Raw genomic sequence first — 26,259 nt, 5'->3', positions numbered from 1 at the left:
GGCATGGTTAATCAAATTGTGGGAGAGATGGTGGGTTGTATGATAAGGGATATTACTCGTACCCCTTGCGTTACCAGCCCTTATCGTTTTTCAAATTTGATTTAAATTTTCTCGGCTTAAACGATGTATTTCCTATGAAAACTTTGGAGAAACCTTTGCATGGTGTATAGGTACTGCTCATTATGCAAAAGGTGGTACATACGAAGAGAGGGTAAGTTCCAACTTCACTACCCCTGCCTTTTGTGAAGCACGTCTTAGGCTTACCTGCCACAAAGATGGTGGAACTGTCATGCAACGTTTGTAAATACGAACATCCCTAAGAGCAGAAGGTGATGAACATGTCCTTGTCTAACTTACGAAGTACACTACCACTCACTTTTACCAGTTTTCTACTAATGGATAAGATGTACGCTTTTGCTCTTAAACATGATTATACAACATGGGTCGAAATTAGAACAAATGTCAACACTTCGATTAATAAATGATGAGCAAATGAATCAACCGTTAAAGGAAAAAAAAACAGCCTGAAAACATACGAAGAAAAGTCCGTATCCCCATCATGATTCATGGTGGTGCGCGAATCGGTGCAACTTGCAGCCGCGTTTTTGGCGCGAAATCGATAACTCGTAAAAGAGACAAACACGGCGAGAAACTCCATCTGCCTAAAAGAAACACTAAAATAAAATTCTTCTCTCAACAAGAAGGCAGTTTATTTATATTTTGACCGCTTTTGACATTACAGCGAAGAGACGAGAAAGTTTAGCGTTTCAACTCAATCAGCGAGCAAGCGATATACAGATTGAGGCATAAAAACATGGCCACACTTATCCACTGCACATCTCTGCAGACGTTACGAAACGGAGGGCGAAAAGTGAGGAACAGTATCAAGAACATAATACAGGAGTAGAGTAGGAGTAGAAGCAGATTAGGTAAGAAAAGAAAAATTGGTTTATCATTAATTTGACTACAAAGTTGAATGGCATCTCGATTTGTCACTTCGGTATTAAATTTCACAAAGCATTATATTACGCCGGAGTCGCTTAAACTTCGGCCAAAGGATTTTAAAAATAACTCGCAAAAATCTTGAATTCCAAAAATTATGAAATGTGATCGCAAGATACTAGTAAAAGTATATGCATACTTGCATATTTTACCCATTTACAGAGAAATTAAAAATAGGCTCAGCTAAAATGAATAGTTTGCATAAACGCAAACTTTGTTGTCCACATATGTTTAGTACTGATTAATTGTTTGATTAAGCGAATGAAACGGTACATGTACCAACTTGATATCATATATTTTTTCTTGTTACCTCATGTTTGTTGATTCATTCATTCATTCACCCATTCATTTGGTGTTTCCTTTGTTGGAGAGATGAGAAATGTTGATTAGTTAACGAATTTATTTGATGATGAGGGGTATTTCTTTACTTAAAGGCTAGCCTAAGGTAACTGTTTAAAGAATATATCTTCTGCTCGTCACCCTCAGCATTTCTGTTCATTTATTCACTCATTTACCCATTCGGTTTTTGTTATGGCATTCAGGCATTCATTATTTGAGTTGGTCATTTTACCAAATGAGAATTAATTATTATCGCCTTCCTTAGTTATCTCCTTATTCTTTAGCTTTCGGGGGTGTGGTTATTGTTTCACAAGGCCCCATTTAAACTAGCTATTTGCTAAACTGGGCTACCCTGTATAAATATTCGTAAATACATTCATACATACATACATTCATATCCTGAGCTCATTACCACACCAACGAAAAAAACAAGAACAATAACAACATCAATTGAAAAATTGCGGGACTCGTCGATGCTGAGTGTCGTCTGGTAAAGATCCTGCGAGGTTATATAGTCCAGATAGAAATAAGATAAAGTCATTTAATGGAAGTGCTTTGTTCCATTTCTTTTCTATCTCACGAGAACGGAACCTTGCTTTGTTTGTGTTTACAAGTTAACAGGAAAAGCTCGTCAAAAAAACATTGACTATACTGGAGGAAAGAGATTAACGTTTTCCCTTAAGAATCCACTAGACAATCAATTCCTAAGGTTTTTTTTCTCGAAGAAAGGCACATCTGGCTAAACGACAAGAAACAAAGCGTTTCGGTAACGATGAAACATTTTTTACAGGTTCCACTATGCGTGACCTTCGCTTGTGTGGTAACAGCTTCTTTGTCTATTGTTCTCATTAAATAATGCATCCAAGTGAACTAATTCACAAAGTCCTCTGTGAACTAAAGTCAAGGACTCGGTACTAAGTGAAAGTGCCCCATGGGGGAGCTCCCTAGTTAACGCAACGGTTAATTTAAAGAGCTCAACGGCGTGTGATGGCTTAAAAGATCTTGAGGGTAAACCAAGTGAAAGGCACGATTGGCAAACGACTTGCCTCTACAAGGAATCTCGCAAACTTAGTCTCCTTTGAACCTACATTAATCTTTAAGTCAACACTAGGGTTTTTCTGTCATAGGTGCACAAAAGATTAATAAATGCCATAATCCTAGTCGTGTTTATCACCCAGGGAACACGGGATTTAATAGTCTGACTATACAACACATGCTCTACACTGACAAGGGTTTTGTGCATTGTGGGATTCAACTCTAGTTAAAAAAACAAACACAGGCTGAATAGACCTCCCCAGTTCTCACGCCAACTTGAAAGCAAGTTCTTAGATTTTAAAATCGAGAAATTTTCAAAACGGACACAATTGTTCTCTTGGTGTCTATACCAAGAGGTTTTATAATTATTTTCAACAATATTCCAATCGCCAACCTCGTTAACTTTGCATGGGAACATTAAAGAACCGGCACACATGTTCGAAATTGTCTTATTAACTTCTGAAGAATAGCGGCAGCCAACCATTTTTTGTATCTTTCTAGTAAACAAAGGGTCCATTACGCGAATAAACGTTTCTCTGTATTTCATTTAGATCTTCGATCCAGCTGTAATAAAAAGGGATTAATGTGTGTCGTTTTCGACTTATATCCATAGTGATATTTCTTGTGACCCTTTCCAAGAGGATCGAATGAAAACACGTCGAATCTTTTCTACTCTTTGATTATATTTAAGTTTTTTCCTTCCTTTTTCTTTCTTAACCAAAAATTACGCGCCGACTTTTGCAGGCATTGATCACTTCATCATTTGTATATTTTATTAGATCAGGAAACGTCTAAAGCTGATATTTACAAACGCTCTTCAACAGACTTTCGTCCACCCCTCACGCTAACAGTCTTAGTCCCTTCCAATGGAGTGATAACTGTTTTAAGGACTGAAAGGGCGTTTTCTATGATTCCCCATTTCCTAAAGTTGATTTTTTGTGTAGCTACCTAGGAATGATACGTTATAATTTTTCTTTTTTTTTCAGTAATTTTTGGAAGTTTACAACTGTTGTGACCTGATCTTCTTAAGTGTCCTAATTATTTGCTTTTTAAAGATGAAAGACAAGGCCCGCCAGCACAGATAAAGGAAAGAGTTTTTAATTTTGTTCTTCTTTCGCAGATTAGCTCGACTGATAATTTCTTATCTGATACTAAAATGTAACTTCACTTTTGCCAATTTCCCAACGTCTCCTTTGACTTCCGTAAAATTAGCGCTGTCATGCCTAAGTTACACTGGTATCTGTTTCCACGTCTCTATAATTAGTTACAGTAAATGATTTGGAGGGTTAAGTTACGAATCCTATCTTATCGTATTTTTTAGCATATAACTTCAAAATAATTTTGTGGAATTTTACGTCTTCATTTGTTGGTGTTTACTTGTCCGTTCTCCCCAAGTGCTTGGTCTCTTTTGTCTGTTTTCTTTGCCGTGGTCGAGCTATCAGGTTTTTCCGTTTTCTGCGCTTTCTTTTTCCATTTCATCCTTCTGTTTTGGAACCAAGTTTTCACTTGCGCTTCGTTTAAGCAAAGGATATGCGAAAGTTTTGCTCGATTTGTTGAATCCAAGTATCTCTGCTCTGAAAAGGTTTTCTCCAGGACACGCAGCTGCAAATCCGTAAAAACGGTGCGCGATTTTCGACATCTTTTGCCGCTTGGAGTCCGTAGATTCGGTTTTACGCGGAAGTAAACGGGAATAGGGTGGTGCATGATCTCCGAATTGGTAGAAGGTTCTAGGAAAAAACAAATGAAGTCCATAATGGGAAGCGAATTCTTCAGAGGGATATCTTGTGTGGCTAATAAAAGCCTCCAAGAGTCGTTTAAAAGCTTACTTAACTATTTCAGCAATTTAGGTAAGCTTTCTAATGGCCTCCAAACTGGGTAACACAGTTTGAAGCATCTTTAATCAGTTTCTATTGCCATATATATACATTGTATCATTCAAAATATTGTAGCGTATTATAACAAAATCATTGCGTAGGGTTATAAAACTTTAGTGCCAAATGGACGAGAGCTTTTAATAGCATGTTTATTTGCTTTTCAACCCGAAAATGAAACGGTCATTTAAAACTCGCTTTAGTCAGTTTCTCTTTTTGGTGCCATCAGTAACTGATTCAAAAATACTTTTTAACTACCTAATGAGTAAGGAACTTCTTCCTCTTACTCTTCATGGATTCTAAGAATACAAGCGAAAGAAAACAAATTCCTTCACGAACTGTCACGGAAAATTTTAATAGGAAGTGCACCAAATTTAGTTAAGACATTCTAGAGTTCACGCTGTGCTGTAACCTACGGGCTGGTTTCTGACAGCATTCTTACGCGCTAAGTAAGACCAGGCGTTAGAACATTAATCAAATGTCTGGGGAAATGGTTCACCTGGCATTATCATCAACCATTATTTCCTAGTTTTCTTCAGTAGCCCGCATCTCATGACAAAATCGAAATTTAACGAGCTCTTGATAAACCACAAATAAACTAAAGGCTGATCGCAAATGACTGTTAAGTCGTAACAGAGTTAGCATTTGACGGAGAAAAGGCAAGAAGTTCTTAATTCACTGTCAAACAGATCTAGAAATCATTTATAAGGTATATTTTAACGAAGCTTACCAGAGATGTTCAGCTTGGCAGATGAGGTCTGAGAGATCAGGGTTCTTTGGTCAGATCCGAAATTAAATGGCAGTTGAGATCCGTGGACGTTCGAGTTAAATGTCTCAGCTGCGGCTTGACTGTAGGCTGCGGATTGTTTAGCCATGAAGCAAGGCTGTGAGGGGTTACAAATTCTGCTCTCTTCCATGAAGTGAGAACTATAATGAGGTGGAGGTGGCAGCAGTAGCTGATTGTTCTGTACGTATTGCGGTGTTTGATACACTGCCGCTAAGAAGGAATCCTGGTACCTGAACATCTCGACGTTTAACTTTGATGTGGTCCCGGAGAGCTTTTACGTTGAAAGTAACTGCTATCGTTGGCAAATGAATATCTTTATTGTTAAGAGTCTTAGAAAATGCCATGAACAACACCTTTGTGTTGATTGACAGGTTGAAAAGTATCTCGTTCAAATAAAACGCCGTTTTGACGTTTATTAAAGGCATTTAGCATCAACTAGCCTCATGTCATATGTAATTACGAAACGGAGCTGAAGTTGTCTTTTCATTGACATTGTAAAAGTGCCGCTGGGTTCAAGGTCAGATCATAAAGGTTTTTATTATACTATTTTACATTACCACCCAAATTAATTGTGGTCGTTATTCAATTAGTGTTTATTATAAACTCGGAAGGAGTGTCAATTAGAATCCATTATCACAAGATAATCGAAGGTAGAATTCAATTAGAACTTAAAACAATGGAATCACGAGGAAAAACATTTCTTTGAGGGTGTAGCTTGGTACCGAGATCTAATAACGAAGCCAAGAAACTGAAACAACTGAAAAAATGCATTCTACACGTTGAGTAAACATCTGGTGGGTATTTCAAATCTTTTCAACGACAAAGCAAGCACTCTCAGTACATACTTAAATTAATATTCCATACGGAGCATCTTTTGCCAGTAGAAAGCCAGTGCAGAGAGAACTCGTGAACGATAAAAGCAACAAAGTGTAGGGTGTTACTCTTTGTAACAAGGTGTAATGGCGTTTGAAAACAATTTTTGGCGGTGAATTAATTTCGTGATGTAGATTTACTTTACGCAGATGTTTTGTGTAGTTAGAGTGTGCGCAAGATCAAATAAAGCCTTCACGACCTTTTTTAATATTTATGAGAGTTTTACAGCTACGGAGACGTTGACTAAAAGGTTCTTTATCAGAGGTGTTCGTGCTTTGTCAAATGTGCCGATAAATCATTGCGGCTAGTTTTTCCATTACACGTGGCACTCATACTTTTCAGTTCTTTTCAGCTTCCTAAAAATGTATCTCACCGGAGTTTGAAGGACAAACACCAGTTCAGTAGTGCTTGGTCAAAAGAACATGTTTTAAAAAATCTTTTGCTGAATGGATTTTAAAGTCGATACGTTGATCGTATCTTACAGTAGTTTCCAAATAAAGAGCAGCTGACATGAAATCTTTTCCGTAATCCAGCTCGTTACAATAAAAGATATTATCGTTATAACTCTTTGAAAAAGAATCAGAGCTCAGTAACATTATAATTATTGATTTGTGATATATCAATGAAATAATATGGTTGTGTTCTGTTGTCAGCCGCATTAAAGAATTACTACGCAACATTATTGTGAGATGGTGCCTCATGTCAACTTGAGATTGAAAAAGAAAATTGCTTGTCCTCATTTTTCCGGTCTGATCAGTTTAAGTGACTTTCTGAGAGATAACGCAACATCCTTGCTTTAAAAAGTGTTTGCTGAAAACCTTCAGTTAAAGATGATTGGATTTTTAACCAAGATATTTTGAGTAGTGTTTGACTTAGTGTTGAAAGCACTTTACAAAAGAAAGGCAAGATGGAAAACTATTTACCAATTTCATAGATCAAACACATTTTCTGACTGAACGAATGAAATCATACGACGTGCAGTCTTAAAGAAGCTCCTCTTTCTTCAGTAATAGTTATGTTCATCATTTCAGTTTCCATGTGGGTTTTTGTTTTTATTTTACCTACATTGTATATGCAAGTTACACCAAGCTCCTTTGTTTCCTAGCAGTGGCTCAGCCGGTGAAGTTCACTTCAGGCGGACCTCACGCAACGAGAGATCGATATGTAGTAGCACATGATGTCTTTATTTTCTGCGCGCTCACGTTTTCTTTAACCGCAGACAAGATAAGGAGGCGGAAAGTGTGGTAACAATTCGTGGGCCAAGGGCGAAGTCATCTATCTATTTCAATGATCTCACAAAGGAAGTTTACTAATGAGCTATCAATGTCATTTTAGCAACCTCCTTGAAATAAAGGGGAAAAAAAACATCAATTTATCGACAGTAGGTCGAATTAACACTCACTGAACTGCTCCAAATAATTTTCATTTTTTCAACATTATTGTACGCCAGATTTTGACATCGACGTTTTTAAATATTTACCTCAAAGGACCAACTCAGAGCTCAAAGAAAACAACATATCTCCTTACTTTAACAACAGTCAACAGCGACGGGATAATTCCGCTATTGTTGAACTATGCCTGTGAATGTTCTTATGGGATTAAATCGAGCCTTTGTGTTGAAAACCTCTTGTAAACGGTCTTGACACACTCCACCTACGCCTTATTACATGCCAAGAGTAATTAGGGAAGGAATTTAAAATAGTGTAAAAACCAGTTAGAGAAGTGATTTAAAAGAAAAGAGAACTGGCTTGCGGTCAAAAAAATAACGTGGCTGCGCACATGCGAAGGGCAAAGCGTTTCTCCATTCAGATATTTCTATGACAGGCATTTACTAATAACTTTCTCAATAAACAAAATCACGAACCTTTTCAGAGTGGCAAGAATCACTGGGTGTTTAACGACAGAGTACTGCTGTCGATTAGCAGGTGTATTTCTTCACATTATTATACCAAAACTTGAATGAACATAAAGCATCAGCTTTTGTTGCCTTAGGCAGCTAACTGAGTGTTATCAACCTCGTGCTTGCTGTTTGCATCCCAGAATGTGCTTTATAGGAAGAAATCCTGAATGTTTCTGGAAAGTCGATTAAAGATCATAGAACGTAAGTGTAGACTTACGTTATTTTCTCAAGGCGAGCTAATTAGAGGTGACTTTCTACGGTGAACTCGAAATGAATCAACAGCTAAAAATATATAAGCCCTTTTAGCTAATATTTGTTTTTTACATTTTGGTTTGGATAGCCTCTTGAGGCGCAAATGTGTCTGCATTTTGCAGTTATTTCAGGTTCTTTATAACAAAACAGGAAGTTATGACTGTTTTAAAAAAGGACGTGATTTTTCTTATTGATGTGGGCGGGACGAAAAAGAAATGGAAGTTGTTTCTTTCCATGTATGCTGCATATCAGTCTACAAATCAGGAAAAATTTGAAAGGAAACCCAAAATAGCCAAGACTTATCTGCAAAAGGTCCGAAAGTTATCGAGACTTCTTTGAAAAGGGCTAGTTCCATTGATTTTCGACGGTACGTTAGTACATCTTTTTCTTTTTAATCTTAGGGGATCACTGATTCAAAAAGTCTTAACACTGAATCAAACGCGACTTAACCTTTGGACTACGAAAAGCTTACACATCCACGGCTCCTCATATACGTAAGGTCTCGCGCTTCAGTGTGAAATATAGTTATAGTATGTGCACTTTGAACATGCAGTAATTTGTTATCATGTATCTTCACTAGACAGCAACTTCAGTCTGAACCAAGGTTTCCATTTTCATGAGACGTGTCAAAAATTAAAGGTAGAATTGTATGCTTCGGTCTCATTGAATCAAGGTATCACTGAGGGCTGAGAGGCACGTCGTTCAACAACACCCACGCTCTGGTAGAGTACTCCCTCTCCGCTTAAACAAAAAATCAAATCGACCGTGATATCATCAAACCTTGAGACGGTGATAATCGTACACCAGAAGCATTTTCGCGACTTAAACTTATCATCACAAGAAGTGATGTTTGAATATAATAAAGGAATTAGTCCATTACAGTGCATCAGTCGGGAACACAAACAGACTACAATGTATAATAATTGCTTTTAAGGCGGCTGTGGTATCAATTCAGTCAAAACTTGATGTTTTATTTACAGTTCGTGGTGGCTTTGGTATTAGTGACTTTTCTGAAGTCTTATTTAAATTGAGATAAGCGTTAATGCTCGCAGATTATGATTAGAAACTTTATTGATAAGAAGTGAAAGAATAATTAAATTTGGTCAAAACAGCGAAGAAAATGTAGTCCAATCTTTAGTTGTTTGCTCAAGATTTTATAACAAATCTACGCCATGACAAAACAGGGAATTCATGGTAATGAAGGAAATAATCCTTTTTATGGATGGCTTTGAATTGATTGGTTGAAAAGAATTGAATCCTCGTTTGTATTAATAAAAGTAAGTAAAGGCAAAAAACAACTGAGGATGCATGGTTAAGCTTATATTTGCAACTTCTTCTCGTGCCTTCAAACGGTGCCGCTTAATTGATGCAGTACTGAAGTTGTTGAAGATAGAGCTGTTCTGATATCACTCTCAATAAAAAAAAAACTTTGAAATAAGTCTCTCTCTCTTTCTCTCTCTCTCTCTCTCTCTCTCTCTCTCTCTCTCTCTCTCTCTCTCTCTCTCTCTCTCTCACTCTACTAGTGCGACACATTTGCGTTAAGAGGAGCTGTGCATAGCTAGGGAGATAGCACTGATATACTGAACCAAGGAAAACACTGTAATCGGTGAAAGAAAATTCAATAAAAACATGTCTTGGAACCAGATGCACAATCTTTTTATAAGCGCCGAAAATTAAAACAAACTCGAGTAAGACATTACGTAAGCAGCCAAAGAATTAGTGAAATGTCGGTCAAGCGCAAAGGGCCGCCGAAATTTCTGTAAAAAAAACCTGGAAAATGTCTAAAATTCTTGATTTCTTATTGGTCCTCGGAGGCACTTGATTTATTCAATTGGCTGCCAATCATGTGTCATCTTTTACTGAGCCTTTCTTTAAGTTTCCAAGACCCAAAAAGCAAAATAGACGGTGCTGAAGAGCAACAACAATGACACAAAAATATCTGAGGAAAATATCACTCCGTTGATTGTTTCCTTCTTAGTAATGTTGCCTGATTACACTCAAACTGAACGAGTCTTTATCCATAATTAGACACAAACAGAGGCCACAGCCCCACCGTTAACCAATACAGAAATAACAGTGATTAAGCTATAACCAGAGAGAAAACTTGATCCTCGATTATCAAAATTTAATCACCTATTCATATTACTCAGAATACCTTTTATTTTTTTTTCAAAAGATTGTTTTCTAGGGGGTGGGGGCATGCCATTTCCTTTACTCTCTTTCAGAAACTTTATTTTAACCAGAAAACGATGTCATTTTATAGACGGTCACTCAGAAACGGATCAACTACTTCAGAATCACTGTAGCAACGCTAAAATTATTACCATAACGTTTGAACAAGTGAAAAATATCGACAAAGGCTGGGCTAGTCTCAACTGGCAGTCTTGTGTTTTTTACAAATCAGTTCTCTCGAATTTGACTGAGCTTGAAACCTCAAAAAGAAGCAAAGATTTGTCTTCGAAGACAAATAAAGAACCATCTTAATTTCACTGTTCGGAAATATATCATACTTGTCCGATCGTTTCTACCAAATTGACACGAATATGTACATGATAAATTTATTCAAAGCTTAGAACGAAATTTTACTTGACAAATAGAAAATTTGAAAATAGACATACTGTCACTCTTCTGTCATCCAGTGCACCGGAGAGGGTGGGAAACCCATTTTCAGACTAAAATGTCTGGTCTATTTGACTATCTTTATACGAAGGAGAAGGCAGTTTTCACAAATTCATGTATCCTTGGAATCTTCTTACCATAAATAAATCACTCATGGCATATGTTAACTTTGCAGTCGACTTTCAAGTTAACTTGGTCTCAAGAAGAGACTACGATTCATCCAACCATCACCGCCTCGTTCATTCAAAGACGGCAATCGACTTGTCCCTTTTATCATCGTGAAATAAAAAGTGAATTCGGAAAAGCTTACGATTATTGTCATTTTATGACAAATGGCTATAATTGTTTTCCTGAGAGTAGAATAGGCAGCAATTAGTGCCTTTTTTCGCCATTAACGCATCGTGGCTGTCAGTCACACTACCGCCTCTCATTAAAGGAACATTTCTAATGAAAAGTTTCGCGGCCAAGACGCTCTTTCCCGCTCTGTTCACCAGTTTCTTTAATCTCTGTATTGTCCCAGAAAACGTAACTGAAACAGTCAATATCGGAATACCTGTTTTCCTATGTATTTTAATATTTTTTCAGTGAGAATTAAGACGAAAGACAAGCGAACGCGAAATAGGACAGAACCATGCAAAAGTTTTACACCGAGAGAAAGTATTATTTACATCAACTAGTTACAAGTACATTCAAAATAAACTGTCCCAGCTGTACATGTAAGTTCCTGGTTTTGAAAAATCACCCGTCAAATTTCTGCGCGAGCAGCTACCTTGACTTTCTCCCTTGGTTTTCAGTTATTTTTGATAAATTCATAATTATGAGTTTCGGTAAGAAACATTATATTAAATTCCAATATCATACTTGTCCGTCTTGACTCTCATGGAATTGAAATTGATATTTCTCGCGGATATTTACAAAGTTTAATTTCCAAGTTTTGTCTTTGCTGTTCATTCTACCTTTTTGTCCATGGAGTCTTTTCCGGCCTCTGTGACGATTTCATCGGATTTTTCGTTTCTTGGTGCATTTGAGTCTTCGTTTGTACTCGTTGAGGATTCCTGATTATTTTCTGGAACTGATTCCTTCTTCCATTTCATCCTTCTATTTTGAAACCATGTCTTTACTTGCGTCTCGTTCAATCCCAACGTTTGTGCAAGCTTTGCGCGGTTCGACGTGTCTAAGTACTTTTGCTCTGAGAATGTTTTCTCTAAAACACGGAGCTGCAGATCTGTGAAAACCGTGCGCGACTTGCGACATCTTCGTCCGCTCGGTGTCCGCAAAGTCGGCTTTACGCGGAAGTACACCGGCAGTTGGCTTAAAACTTCAGGACTTGGATCTGTAAAAGAGCGAAGAACTATTACGTCAACAGACGAAAGGACAGTTCTGGCTCAATAAAGAATACTAAATGCTTGAAACGTGTTGACAAAGGAATAAAAGCAGCCAGGATTTCAAGGGTTGCTTTGCTACAACAAAAGAAAGTAGCCAATGATCGGTGATTGAAGTGCTTGAAAACTCTGTTTGATTTACAGCTTTTGGCAGATATGCTTCCTTGCATAGGTTCTCGAGGCATAAGGTCCTTGACGAATTGTAGTTATGAGAGTAAACTACAAAGGATAAGCTATTGTCAAAAGGATTTTAAAGCCGTTTTTGTTTTAATGCTATAATACAGAAAACAAGCAAATTTCGTTCTGTAACATTATACTCAGAACAGGTGAACCAAAGCCGTTTGCTCAAGATACAAAGAATCGTGTTGGTGGCGAACACGATTGAATTCAAGATTTTTCGCATTTTGCAGAGAATTTGTCAATCTTTAAAATTTCCTTTAATTTCTGAAAGATACCAAGTAATCATTTCACCCCTTAAAGGAAAAATTCCCAAAATTTCCAGCTCATCTTAGGGTTCAAAAGCATCTCATTTCGAGTCGACAAAGAAATTTGTTTTTGTCGTTTCAATGAATTTCTTTTACTTTTGCGATATTACTCAATGTATGGAAGTAGTACTGGCGACCTAAATCTCAAATCCTGAGCGCATTTTTTCGGTTTGATTCAAATCTATCAGTTTTGAAAAGTTTTGGTATATTTTTTTTCTCAGTTCAAACGGTTTGATTTCAGGCACATCTTCCGTGTAAACTAAACTTGGGATTTTGTCGGCCGATAGAGTTGTACAAGCGGCGTTTTCTTTGTTCTTTCTTTCCTTTACTTTTTGTATAATGTAAGTGCCTAAATTCGTATAGTAGATTTCCCGTGGCCTCGCATTCCTTTTTTACTTTGTGGTACAACAACAAAGTTGAGGATTTCCCCTTTAATCTTAATTACCTTTTTTTTGTGTGTTCACTGCCGCTTCATTAGATTATCTTAATAACGATTCAATGAAGATGTTATGTCTGTGGAAGCTGGTTTTACTGAGGGAACACGCAATGGTTTAAGCAGAAACACACGTCCATTGAATATTGTGTTAGATTGAAAACCACGAAGTTCCCAAGCTCTTTGAGTTCTGTTCAAATGAATTACTCCGATTAAATTAAAAAGAAAGCTTTGTGTTTTATCAATTGAGAACGTTTCTTTCGAAATCGCAGCTGACAATCTGAAAGTGTCTCTCTCGTTGACACCAATAGAAATTGTTTCCCGCCAATTCTGATTCAGTTTGGAAAAAAATTGTCACCATTGACGTTTTTTATTCTAAAACGCCGTTGAATAAGGACAAAAAAAATGAGTTATCATCGTTTACAACGAAAGAACGTTTCCGATGATTGTTTCAGGCGCAGTTCAGCTAATGTTAACTTTTGACAAGAAAGACATTGAGAGAAGTTCCATGTGACAAAAACAGTACAGAATGCTTAATTAGCAAACACATTTGATGGCTATGTAGCTCAAGGAGAAATTGTAGTATTCCTCGACTCTGTCAAGCCAACTGTGCAAAGGGTTTATCTGCTAACACATTATGGTGCCTAACAAGTAAAACTGTAGTGATAGAGGTTGAAAGTGGAATTTTAAGGTAGATGGATTCACAGAGCAGTTTTGGTGTGACGTGTGCAAAATGGGGCTTAAGTCAATCAACCCACCTTGAAACATTGGAACGTCCTCTCGCTGCCTTTGCGTGAGAATGGAGTGCATACCAAATTTTAACGAGTTGTTGTTTGGAACAGAAGATCTAGGTTCCTGAAAACTTGGCTGTTTAGGAACAAGGAAAGGTTGACGTGGGACCAAAATGTCGTCGATCCTAAAAGAAGAACGGCCTGGCGTGTTTCTCGCACTCGAACTGCCGTGACAAAATGGCGGTCGTTGGTAGAGCAGGAAAGGGTCTTGGTAAAACATGATGTTGGTGTTTCCTTTAGATGAGTGCTTCTGCCTTCGCAGATGTGCGGATCGCTTGAAATGTCTTCGCAGCAGATGGCTACCTTATTTGTGTTCTTTGTTACGGCTACAGTATGTCGTTTAGTTGATTGACAGTTGCAGGGCTTCCCTTGTTTGAATACGCATTCAGAGCTTATTAAGTTGATACCAAAAAGCTCTGCAAGCAGACGTCAACCAGAAAAGCTCAATGCAAACGTCGTAAAAGGGATACAACTGAGTGCACAAATGTACAAGAGCTAATTCCTTTGTATCTGTCCCTCCCAGGGCAGCTAAATTAACGGTGATCATTACACAATTAGTTTATATCATTACTCGAAAGGGTGTCAATTAGTAATCATTATCTTCAGATAATCGAAAATGGAATTCAATTAACTATTAAAACACAAAATACAGAAAAGTCAAGATAAGTCATTTCCTTTGTCGGCGCGTGTATTCTCCGCCTAGGGAAGATAAAAGGGAAATTGACAAATGGTTTTAGCATTCCGGATAAATAGCCGAAAACCATTAGCCATTGTTAAACGCCATTAAATATGTACAAGTAATTTGGTTTTTCTCGGCGGGGAAAACAATAGTATGAAAGTGGTACAGTGTTTTTGGGGCGAAGACAAAAGTTATGAGGATCGATTTAAATGTAACGAGATGGACCAATTCACTCCTGATTTCAAGTTTGACACAAACAAATTGATTTTGTTACTCAACACAATGCAAACCATTTATAAGAACAGTGAGTTGGCGGTTACTTATTTCATATTTATGTATTGTGGATAGACTCATTCACATATCAAATAATGCCGCTTCGATGTATTTATCTAAGGAACATTAAGTAATTGTCAGTCAATTGGCACTTGTGAGTCTATGGTTAGCTTTCCGCTTCGACAATCCACGGACCCAAGCATCGAAGCATGTACTCACAATGTCCATTAGCATGATTTCCTTTCCCTTTGAGAGAATAGGATTAATCAAACTGTCCCTCAGGCTATTAAACAAGTATGAGTCGATCAAAATGTGTGGCCTGCCTAGGAAAACTCATTAATTGCCGTTCTATAAATCGCTTAAAGTAATTTTAGTGATAAAAACCACAACTGTAAAGCAAATCCGGTCCATTAAAAAGAATCTAGACGGTTATTTTTCCTTTGAGGTTTCACGCCATATGTGTTTGCAAACTGATACTACACGGATTCCGTCGAAAAACCGACGAAATGAAACTTCTTCATCGACAGAAGTGTACTTTCGTTCGCGAAAGGACCGATAGATTGTTGGTAAAAAGCGCTCTGTTTCAGCAATGCACATTTGCGGATTCTTTGGATGTTAATTTGAAAAGTAATTTGCGCAAATTAGCTCGGGAGCCTCGCTGATGTGGCAGCTGGCTTTTGGTCGGCTCTAATTTCACTCCGCTTAAAAGTCAGCGCGAAACAAAAGGAAACAAAATGGATTTGCTAGTTTAAGTGGCGCTAGAAGTTGTGTTTGTTCATTATCCTCTTCAATACATGGTGCGTGTTCCCGCGTTATTGGCTCGCCTCCTATATTTCCCCTTCATAGGTTATCTAACCTGAAACAATCGACCACCCAGGAGACAACTGTATCTTTAACAAGGAAAACACCGTTTATTTGGATCTCCCTGTTTTGGTTTTAAAGTGTTATTTCAATTGTTTGCACCATAATAAATCTTCGCAGGTAGATCCGGCGCCCAGGAGCCCCTTATCTTTCGCGATAATTCCATCAATAAAACAATCTTGTAGATTTTCGCTCCATTATAGTTTTGACCCACTTAGTAATGGTTCTAATTTTGGCCTTTCATAAAACTTTTTTGAGCTCATCAAGCTCATGATTGCTTAATTTATTAATGGTTTCGAAATAGCTCAAGTTAAGCAAGCACGGTATTATTTTCAGCGCGTCGCTTTCATGCCAATCCGTAAGCCGCTTATTTCCCAATCATGGACTAGCTGATAAAGTTTAGCTTAAAAAATCCAATCTTATAGAAAGCTGTGACTCAAGATTGCCTTTCGTTAGGAGAAAAAGCGAGACTTTTTTGAAGGGTGTCTGACTTGTTTCGGCTTCGTCGTTATTTGGATAAATTGACAGTGCGGAAGAGCACGTTCCATGTCAGCAAACACATTTACGCCTTCGCTCCCACCACAAAACGACTAATGTATCTTTTATCCTGCTCTTCATCTCGAGAAGAAAGTGTTTACTCAGAAAGCAACGCCAAGTGGCTTTGCGCCAAATTGGTTCTTGGATTTGAAAAGATTCATCATTGCATCAGATTTTCATATCTCGAAAGCAGATCGGGTGCATGTTAATTTTGTGGGCGGTATTTAGTTCATGGGCGGTTTTACATGGTTGAACTCACACCTAACATCTACAAAGGTAGTCTAGCTTGATTCATATGTAAATAACATTTAGGAATTTTGCCATTTCCTGAAGACTGTCTAATGCTTTTATGGACACGTGGAGTCAATTACTAAATAGGTTTAACTAATTTAAGCAAACTGCGATTAAGGAACACCTCTTTACAGGGTTACTCTTTGGTGGGATAAAAGCTATTTGCTCTCAAAGAATCGGCCTGCGTGCACACTATTTTGAGTTAAAAATGAAGCAATTAGCGAGAACCGAATTTTAAAAAAAAAACATAAATCAACTTTGTTTCAGAAATGGTGTGCTAAAGCGATTTACCGCATTACACGACGATGGACTTATTTTTTCATTGTGTTGTTTTAAGGCATAAAATCTAGCTTTGAATTAGTAAAATTAATCCAATCCAAAGATCATCTCCATCATTTTAATCATAGTTTGTTTTAAGCTGAAGCTCTCCGTTTTATCGAAGATGGGCGGAAACCAGTCCCTAATTTTTCACTTTTACTGAAGACACAAAAGACAGCTTTATTTGCTGAAGAAAAACCAATTTTTTCCCAGCCTCCAACTTTGCTAAGTTCAGTCACAGAATGAAAAGACCTCGTCTGATTTAAGAGAACTTTGAGCGCAAATGAAAGAGTGAAACCATTAGAAGAGGAGTTATTTTAAAAATTTAAATGATACATAAAACCTACCCAATAACATAAAATCAAATACCTGTTCTTTTAAGGCTCTCGAACCCAATAAATATTGGCTGGCCATGATGATGCTGTCCTGTACAACCCTTTTCACGCTCAAAAATTATGGGGAAGTTACTTAACGATCAAACATCCTGGTTCACTTACTGAGGCAAGGTAATCGAACGAATTCATAGTATCTGTGGCGTCTACTTTAGGAAATGCCGCACGTTTTCCCTCTAAGCTTTTAAGAGGAAGGCCAACGAAAGAATGAATTTTGCTTTTAAGAGTTTGCGTTACACTGAGGTTCAGTGGTACTCAACTAGGATCATGAACCAGGTTTGCAATTCTGTTCCCAGTTATCGAGTCAAGTCACTATATGAATCACCACAAGATCTCAAAAACGTGTCTCGTTGTTTAGGTCACTTTTTAATTGATAAACGAATCTGAAAACGTTTATTTCTTTGTAACCACTGAACATACGTTCTTTCTGGCTCTCATCCAGAACGGTCAGAACGGTCAGAACGGCCATTTTGTGAGCCGCCATTTTTTTACTTTTATCAGTCTTTGTCAAATTTCTATTTAGTTACATTTTTCATCAGCAATATGGAATGGAGGCTTTACCGATTATAATTGCGCTAATTCGCACTGAATATAACAAGCTGTAAAGACTAGTAGTCCTGAGGGACTTGAACTATACAAACAACGGTTCTTTTTTCCCAATAATTTTACAAAGCTCAGCGCGAGTGAAAACGGTCTATTGGAACTAGTAGATTGCAGGGATTGTAGATATGATCTCAGCAATTGCAATGTGTTTGAATATATGTATTCTTGTTGTTGTGATAGAATTCGTGAGCAATGTTCAGCTGAACGCCATTTAGGCGTCTGGTGCCGAGATAGCTCAATTGGGAGAGCGTCAGACTGAAGATCTGAAAGTCCCCGGTTCAATACAGGAGAGCTCATTTGTGCTCTGAACAACCCCAGGTCTCGACACGTAATTTTAGTCTATTCAGTCAATTTTTCGGATGCAGGTTGTATAGATTCAAGTCGTGAAACTTCTATTATTTTACGCTGCGCTAAATAACAGAGGTGTAGAAATTCACTTCACGATAAATTCACCGGCTTAATTCAAATTTTTTGTTTCAGAAACAAACAGTGCTATCACTGCATGGATATTATAGGCTGGTTGAAATAAGGTTTTTTTCGCTCAAGTTCATATGAAACATTGCAGCATCACTTGTTTTACCGATTTTCTTTTCTTTTTTCATTTCGGATTTGTTTTAATACCTAGAGACGGCTCAATTTTTGTCTTAAGACCGAAGGTGCCTGGTTTAATTCCTGCATGAGCAAGAATTCTTAAAAATTACGGATGTCGGCAAGGTTTTAAATTTCTTTCATTGCCATTGCACAGAGTTGTAGGATTGAGATAATGACGATACACTTCCTAATAATCGGCACAACGGTGTTAATTATGGTGTTTCATTGCTAAAAGAATACGAAAGGGACGAGGGGAAAGTGTATGAGAAAAAGAGGATGGGGCATATCACGCTTGAACGCAATCGTTTTGAACACACTATTTTGTTGTGCATTTATTATTTAATTGAATTTGAAGGATTTACTACGAGACAATAGTAAACAAGCGATAGATTAGTGATCTGGGAGCAAGCCTGAATTATCGCTTGTATGAGTAGCTTTCTTGTCTTCCGCATTCGCCATAATAACATTGAAGGGGTTGGCCTTCGCAGGTAGAAATCTCACAATCCACTGCAACAGAGCATGGTTGGTAAATTAAGTCGCAGTCTTCGGTTCTCTTCGACTTAATGTTGGTGACCTATAGAAATAGACAAGAATTCAGGAGAAGTGATTAGAAGGAAAGTTCTCAAACGGTGAGCTAGTTTACAAAAGAATGACTCTGAATCTGAAAACACCCTCCCGAGATACCTCGTCAAAATTTCCCTGCATGCTACTTTCTTTCCTCCATAGTTCACGAAAAAGTTGTTTGTAGGGCATGTCCTCTTCTAAACCTCCGCTGGCTGAACAGATCGTAGTCACCAGGGCCGTGGCGAGAATGAGGATAACGGACGTTTTGGTATTCATTCTGTTTAGCAAGGTAAAAATACGGAACATATCAAAACTCGACAAAGACAAAATACTTTCAAAAGTCTGCCTCAAAACATTTGCGTTCAACTTTGATTCAAATTTTCTTCGCAATGATTTACGATATGACAGTGTGCGCTTTTTGAAAGTATTTGAAACCATAGATTGTAAGTGCTAAGTGCATAGACTGCTAAGTGCGAAACTACGAGATGACATCCTTGACCCACAAAATAAAGGCATCAGTGGAGAAAAATTGTTTGTTAAAAGAGTTTGGGGTACAGAGGATCTCTTTGAACGAAATACTCTCATGATTGAACACAGTCAACGCGGTGTCTTTTTCTCTACTCATCACAGATATTTATGGTAGCTAACATTTTCACATTAGATAAAAAGAGCCCTCATCCTCCCCCGTATATCATCATTGGATGTATCTGGTTAGTTTTTTTAGTCTGGAAACTTCAGAACCATACAAGTTTCGTGCATAACCTAAGAAAAGTGACTAATTTTGTTACTTCATTGCCTCGCCTTACCGAGCTTTAGTGAGGAGTTCCGCTTACCAAGGCTCTTGTAGCTTAGAATTGCATAGGCAAGTGGAGTTTTAGGACTTAAATTTTCAATAAATGATCGATACAAAAGTCTTAATTAAACAAAAGTAACACTTGACGGGGCGTAGGGAAAAAGGGGACGGGGATGGGGATTGGGGAAATCGGCGACAGCAACGTTGCAGTGGTCTTCAAGGGTATGCCGGGTTGCTCTAATATAATAAATCATCACCTTTTTCTGTTGAAACAGGAATCAAATGCACTGAAGCCTCCCCCTTCCTCTTGCTACAACCCTTGCTTGACGAAACAGCAATCTTAAGCTCGGGCTACTCCAACTTTCTCATCGAGACAAAATATTAATGATACCACCATCAAGGCCTTTTGAGATATTGATATCGGTAAAATTAAGTAGTGATATTGTTTCAACAATAAATCCTCAAAAGTGATCTTAATCTAGATATTGAGGCTTAATAGCCGGAGAGGCTTCAATGGGGAACAACATAATTCATTATGTTGAACCACGTCAAAATCATTTCTATCTCGTTCGTTTGTATAGTATTAAATATATTAATCAGTATTTTCACTAGCAACCTTTGTGGCTTCCTTTGGTGTTGATGTATGGGATCCCATGAAAATGGGTTCCCACTCCACTGATGAGCAATCTCGTGATCAGTTGGTAAAAAAGGAACAAAGCGTATGCAAGGGGGGGATGAGTGTGTAAAATGAACATAAAAGTTAGGTGTTAAAATTGAGGGAGCGACTTCTGTAACAACAGCACGCTCCTAAACTCAATTTAAAATTGTAAAAAATGTATGTTATATATTATTAAAATAAAAAATAAAATCAAAATAAAATAAAATAAAATGAAGTTAAAATATTATATGAGAGTAACTATTAGCAAGAGGGGGGGAAGCATTTAGGGCTTAGGGTTAAATTCTATCTCGTTCGACTCGACGCTCCTCAGTAACCTTCCTATTCGCTTTATCTGGAAGTTTCCCTCCGTTATTTAGACTACTTCAGAATTTACGATGATCAAGCAAAAGGCAAAAGTATTCTTAGCCTGTGAAAACGAAGCAAGATTTAAGATATTAAATATCATGTCGAGCAGAGGTATTCCTCGCAAAACCTTGGTCATTATAGCTTTCAAAATTATCTTCAATTGAATTTTCTTCAATGTCGATTAACCGAGAAACTAATCACGTCTCGCAACTTTTTGTTAAGGTTAACCCAACATTATTGAAGTTAATTGTAAAATGCGTATCTACTCATTAAGGGGAACTTCAATCAAACTTTAGTCAACATAATCTCCGGTGCAAAAGGCGTTTTGCGATTCCTAAATGTAAGACCGAGCGTTTCAAAAATAGTTTTTTTAGTAAGATCATGTATTAACAACGAATATTAGTGCTCGGTGAGTTTTGTAAGTGAGATCGATGACGTTGTATATATTTTAACAGTTCAAGCTTTCATTATATTTATAGGATATTATTATTTATTTAGGACTTTATCACTATCATTATATTATACTCACTATTATAAGATATTATTTTATATATTATTTTACTATGTTATATTATATTTTATACTATATTGCCTGTAAATACACAATTCAGCTTACTGGCTGCAAGCTTTTTTACAAATAAACTATCTTTATAACATAACCAAAGTAAAGCGCGCGCTCTGATTGGTCAATTTAGCGTCCCCCATTTTCCCATGGGTGTACGCTGCTGACGTGAGCAAATGCAAAGACTATTTTTCCGCGCGCGCTTGTTTTTTCTGGTCGCGTAAGATTTGTTAAATAAAAGGGAACTCTTTAGCTACAATGTATCAATGTTATGTTATAAAACAAATGGTAAACACCACAGCGTACACTATTGAGTTATGGATGCACTTGGGAGGTTTGCTAAGCACTCAAGAAGCTAGAGTCGCTCTCGGCTATCGCCTCGAGCGACTCTTACGCTTCTTTCGTGCTTAGCAACCTCCCGCGTGCATCCATAACTCAATAGTGTACGCTGTGGTGTTTACCATTTGTTAAATCTATCAATTCAGACACCAATTAGTAGGACAGGTACTCAACTACTTAACTTTATCGTTAGACTCATTGGTACCAAAGAAAGCCCAATGTATAATCTTGTGATAGATTAAGCTGCACATGTGGCGAGCAAAAAGTATCTTCATTCTATACTGACAATGGAGGGTTGTTTTTATCTTTTTCGGATAATAGAGGGTCATAAAGAGACATTTGTAAAGTCGAATAAGAATTTGAAATTTCATTTTTCTACAGGTGTAGAGGATGGAAATCTGTACGAAGAATGATGAATGAATTAAAGCGGTTAAGGTTAAGTAGAAATTGTTATACTGCCTAAAGCTGATGTGCGCACGTTGAGTGTGACATGAAAACAAGTTGAGAACATGTCACCGGCTGGAAGATTCTGGTTAATTGTTTTATTTTTCGTCTTGCTGAATCATGGCTACGAGTGTTGGCTTTTCAGTGCCTGTTGATATAAACCTTTGGGTGAGTAAGCATGATTACAATTTCGCTGATTTTCGTGTAGAGCTTTTTTTTCTGAATAACTGAGAAACGGCATGAAAATGAGGGAAAAACCCCTTCAAAGCCACGAGAGAGTTTTTACTTAGGAAAACTCTTCTAGGTTTTTTTCCTTTTTTTATCATCAGTCTTGATGCGATAAAATACAAAAAGACGCCACATCCTAATTTTTGCTCCTTTTTACGCATAACATTTGTCGCTCGTGCAAGCTTAATTAAATCGCACGCCTGTATGCTTGCAGTTACTGGTTCATTATATCAATTTCTCTTCCGAACACAACTCAAGTCAAAGGCCTACCTCTTTCCACCCCAACAGCTAAATCTCGCAATATTGAATGTAGGGACTTTTAACAGAAAGTAATCACACCATACCATATGACCCTTAATTACAGACTGAACCGCTGGCTTAGGTAATACTTAACATTATCAGATATTATCTATTTCCTTCAAATGTTAATAAAGGTTAAAAATACCAAATGTTATCGATAGTAAACCTAAAAAATATATAAGCCGAGAGAGTTAGTACAATTTCATTGAATTCGCCGCTTAACCAGAATGTGCTTAAACTTTCAACCTGTTTTCTCAAGGATTTTTTTAAAGACAAAGCTTCGTATCTGCTAGAAAAACGCGATGAGAATAAGTTAAATAACCTGTTAAAACAAGAACAGGAAATACTAAAACAACCTGTAGATTTGGATTAGAGTTCTTTTACCAAAGAGGAACAGAAGCAAACTAACCTTGTAGTCTTCCAATCTGACGAGTAAGTCACCTGGTCACTACTGCAATTATATACTGCTTTAAGACAGTACACGTGATTCACGGGACAGCCAAATATGTCACGTGATGGGTTTGAATACTCTCGCTTTTTCTTTTAGTTTAGATACCAACACTTATATTATTTTAATTTGCTTATTGTACCATCTCACTTTATCTGTGAGGACTTCTTTTCCTCAGTCAGGATGCACCCTTTCTACATTTCCGCCAATCAAGGAAATGGTATACAAACAGCCCATTTCCGAATTACCCTTAGCCTCATTTTTAAAACGAGTCCTGGTGCTCACTCTTTCATATGATAATAAGTTTTCATTCACATGCAAATTAAATTAATTTTCACAAGAATAGTTGAGCACCAGGCCTCGTTTTGAAAAAGAGGCCAAGGGTAATTCGGAAATGGGCTATTCTAGGACATGGATTTTGAGGCAATGATGAGCTTTTGAATATTAAAAACATGTCCACATCCGCTTCAACACAAACCGAGATAACACATGAGAATCAATTTTTACTTAGGTACAATGTGCCATGGCTCTTTAAGAGCATGGAGTCTCTATAAGCCAGACACTTTAAACTGTTTATGATCTCCAGCTAGATGATAAACAACAAATGAGTAACTTCAAAAAGCCAACACAAACGACGTACAAATGGCGCAACAACTGAACTTGTACTTGTAATTTAAATCTCAGCCAAGATTATGATACCTTTGGTGACCACAACCTTACTAATACGTAACGATGTGATGGCCTACATACGCCATACAAATACATAGGCGTACTGTGTTGTATTCTCCAAAAGTAACATAATGACTACTTTTGTTTCGTTTCAGGACAAAGAAAGAGCTCCTTTCTGCTTCCTTACCTGTCATAAACGAGTCTAAACTTTCTTAAGAGAACTTCTTCGGTTCAAATGATTCATTTTCAAAATCAGCTGTACTCAGAGGAAAACTCAATTTCAAGCCACATCTGGGGAAAAAAAAAATTAATCTGTTTTCTAGGTAAAATCCGCATTTTGCCGGAGCAGAACGAGGGAATCTACAATGCCATATTTGTTTTAGGCAGACGGGAAAATCATAGGGCATGCAAAATTGGAGTACTACCGCAAGGAAGTATGGGAGCAAACTCCGCACATTTCTAATATTTGTCCTCAAAATTTTATTCTGCGCTGGAAAAATATCTCTGTACCCGGATATAGATATTTTTTGTCCTAAGATAATTGTTCCTGTATTACCTGTGTGGATCCATTGTACACATATAAAATATTTAAACTCAATAATTGGAAGATATTACACGTAATAAAACTTTCGGTAAATAATTGAAATGGTATGTCCGACTAATATGTTAAATTTTAACACCAGCTGTAATGAAAGGAAAATAATGAGGAGACGTTGACTTTTTGAAGTCTTCATTAATCAAGCTTTAGGATGTTTGAAGACAAATTGACTAAGGGGCCTCAACAATACAAAATAATTTCATCCTGGGTTGGAATGATTTTTAATTAAAAAATATAATTGTTAGCCCTTCATAGTTTAATTAGAAGGTGCGTTGGCCAAAAGGATGACTGTTCATTTCAATTTCTTCTTACACACAGATAAATAAGGTTTTTATAATCTTGATTTCTCTAATAGGCAAGTGACGGGCATCCCACTGATCGGTCCATTAGTTTTTAGCACCTTTTCGATCATTGGAAATTGAAACCCATTGCTGAAACTGAAAGGTACTTGTAGGTTCAAATTGAAATCAATATTTCATTTCCCAACCAACTCTATGCCATTGTTTCGGCTTGTATAAAGTCGCAGCTGCTTTATTAGAATTGAAATTTTTTTCTGCTTTTTTTCCCTCAGTGAATAACTTGAACGCGATTCAGTCTTCTTTCTTTACGTAACCATCAACCTGGACTTAGCCTGAACTTATAACGTCCTGTTCTGCCAGAAAATAAACGTACTGCAGGACTGAATAGGGTGTCAGGATCAAATTTTTTTGAAGTCTTTATGGAACAGACGTCCATTCAACTACACCCTAAATTATGTCTAGAAGTCTTTATAGATAATATATATCCCAGCATTGTTATTAACAGTTCAAACTAAGTAACCAAAGTTCGAGTGAGGCGGTGTTTTGAGGTTCGGTATAAAACGGATTGTGGAAGGTCTAGATCTACACCCGTCAATCAGTTTGGGCTTAAATTACAGAAACTAACGATGAACAATTTCAGTGAAAGAGGGAAAGAAGAAAGCTTTATTTAAGAGATGTTCTGCTCGCGACTTTTGCATGAAACACACTCTTGGTCACTAGTCCAGTGCACCTTTGCCATTGTTCACCTTCTTCTTGCTCTTTCTGCTTTCGCGGGAAACATTATCATCGTAAGTGTGCGTTAAAGAAAGAATCTTCTTTTCAGCCGCCAACTAAACTCCTCTAACGAGTCCTGACATTCACCGACCTCCTGGTAGGGATATTGGTCACCGACCTCCTGGTAGGGATATTGGTCACCGACCTCCTGGTAGGGATATTGGTCACCGACCCCCTGGTAGGGATATTGGTCACCGACCTCCTGGTAGGGATATTGGTCACCGACCTCCTGGTAGGGATATTGGTCACCGACCTCCTGGTAGGGATATTGGTCACCGACCTCCTGGTAGGGATATTGGTCACCGACCCCCTGGTAGGGATATTGGTCACCGACCCCCTGGTAGGGATATTGCTCACCGACCCCCTGGTAGGGATATTGGTCACCGACCTCCTGGTAGGGATATTGGTCACCGACCCCCTGGTAGGGATATTGGTCACCGACCTCCTGGTAGGGATATTGGTCACCGACCTCCTGGTAGGGATATTGGTCTCGCCCATCATTAGTGTAACTTAATATTTATCAAAAGCCGGCGAAAACTGGAAACTCTGTTACTTAAGGTGGCTGAACACAGTTTTTGATAAAAGCTGATGGTTTCTAAAGAAACTGTTTGGCGCTGCGTGGGTGGGGGTAACGAAATAATTTGAATATATCAACAAAGTTGAAATGGTAAATTGGCCACCGTTACAGTTATAAAAGCTGACGTTTCGAGCGTTAGCCCTTCGTCGGAGTGAAGGGCTAACGCTCGAAACGTCAGCTTTTATAACCGTAACGGTGGCCAATTTACAGTTTTTGATACCTTTGTTTCTTTCACCATTTTCTCTAAAACCCTTGATCGCTCGGTCGCCAAACTGGCAGCAAGCAAGTTAACAACACAAACTTTGTTTTTTTGATACTAAGCTGAC

The 26,259-nt window shown here is 37.7% G+C and overlaps 3 protein-coding genes and 1 long non-coding RNA gene across 8 annotated transcripts; 1 reads left to right on the top strand and 3 right to left on the bottom strand.

Annotated features, from left to right (window-relative positions):
• Nucleotides 1–87: 87 nt before the first annotated feature.
• On the top strand, nt 88–24,785 carry LOC148717248 (uncharacterized). Of its 3 annotated transcripts, none has more exons than XR_015994475.1 (3): nt 88–929; nt 21,978–22,208; nt 23,841–24,785. It is a non-coding gene; the product is annotated as an uncharacterized LOC148717248 (long non-coding RNA). The 3 variants fall into 3 exon arrangements; XR_015994476.1 differs by lacking the exon at nt 88–929 and adding an exon at nt 17,055–17,234; XR_015994477.1 differs by lacking the exon at nt 88–929 and adding an exon at nt 19,070–19,167.
• Nucleotides 3,459–5,364, bottom strand: LOC111345228 (uncharacterized). Its single transcript, XM_022952511.2, has 2 exons — nt 4,978–5,364; nt 3,459–4,103 (listed from the first exon to the last, which is right to left on the bottom strand). Exons 1-2 carry the CDS (start codon nt 5,270–5,272, stop codon nt 3,736–3,738), a joined length of 663 nt encoding a protein of 220 aa, XP_022808246.1. The 5' UTR covers nt 5,273–5,364; the 3' UTR covers nt 3,459–3,735.
• On the bottom strand, nt 10,602–14,301 carry LOC111345082 (homeobox protein ceh-30). The gene is made up of 2 exons (XM_022952343.2): nt 13,737–14,301; nt 10,602–12,011 (listed from the first exon to the last, which is right to left on the bottom strand). Exons 1-2 carry the CDS (start codon nt 13,987–13,989, stop codon nt 11,626–11,628), a joined length of 639 nt encoding a protein of 212 aa, XP_022808078.2. The 5' UTR covers nt 13,990–14,301; the 3' UTR covers nt 10,602–11,625.
• LOC111345719 (uncharacterized) lies at nt 18,623–22,639 on the bottom strand. 3 transcript variants are annotated; one of them, XM_088742597.1, is made up of 4 exons: nt 22,539–22,579; nt 19,929–20,031; nt 18,999–19,155; nt 18,623–18,888 (listed from the first exon to the last, which is right to left on the bottom strand). In XM_088742597.1, exons 3-4 carry the CDS (start codon nt 19,152–19,154, stop codon nt 18,730–18,732), a joined length of 315 nt encoding a protein of 104 aa, XP_088598723.1. In that variant the 5' UTR covers nt 19,155; nt 19,929–20,031; nt 22,539–22,579; the 3' UTR covers nt 18,623–18,729. The 3 variants fall into 3 exon arrangements, with proteins under 3 accessions (XP_088598723.1, XP_022808736.2, XP_088598722.1); XM_022953001.2 differs by lacking the exon at nt 19,929–20,031 and having other exon boundaries at nt 22,539–22,639; XM_088742596.1 differs by lacking the exon at nt 22,539–22,579 and having other exon boundaries at nt 19,929–20,752.
• Nucleotides 24,786–26,259: the final 1,474 nt, after the last annotated feature.

This window comes from Stylophora pistillata, chromosome 13 (genome assembly GCF_964205215.1).
Source record: "Stylophora pistillata chromosome 13, jaStyPist1.2, whole genome shotgun sequence".
In the NCBI taxonomy this organism is placed as follows: domain Eukaryota; kingdom Metazoa; phylum Cnidaria; class Anthozoa; order Scleractinia; family Pocilloporidae; genus Stylophora; species Stylophora pistillata.
The sequence above is the reverse complement of the archived record's forward strand: the minus strand, read 5'-3'. Positions and strand labels throughout refer to the sequence as shown.

Excerpts from the sequence above, each read along its gene's own strand:
- LOC111345228 (XM_022952511.2), bottom strand. The coding sequence starts at position 5,272 with ATGTTCAGGTACCAGGATTCCTTCTTAGCGGCAGTGTATCAAACACCG. Across the intron at positions 4,104-4,977 it reads TGCCAAGCTGAACATCTCTG|AACCTTCTACCAATTCGGAG; the intron begins GTAAGCTTCGTT and ends GTTTTTTCCTAG.
- LOC111345082 (XM_022952343.2), bottom strand. The coding sequence starts at position 13,989 with ATGTTTTACCAAGACCCTTTCCTGCTCTACCAACGACCGCCATTTTGT. Across the intron at positions 12,012-13,736 it reads GGACGTTCCAATGTTTCAAG|ATCCAAGTCCTGAAGTTTTA; the intron begins GTGGGTTGATTG and ends GCTCTTTTACAG.
- LOC111345719 (XM_022953001.2), bottom strand. The coding sequence starts at position 22,615 with ATGGTATGGTGTGATTACTTTCTGTTAAAAGTCCCTACATTCAATATT. Across the intron at positions 19,156-22,538 it reads AGCTGTTGGGGTGGAAAGAG|AATGAATACCAAAACGTCCG; the intron begins GTAGGCCTTTGA and ends CTTGCTAAACAG. Across the intron at positions 18,889-18,998 it reads TGCAGGGAAATTTTGACGAG|GTCACCAACATTAAGTCGAA; the intron begins GTATCTCGGGAG and ends CTATTTCTATAG.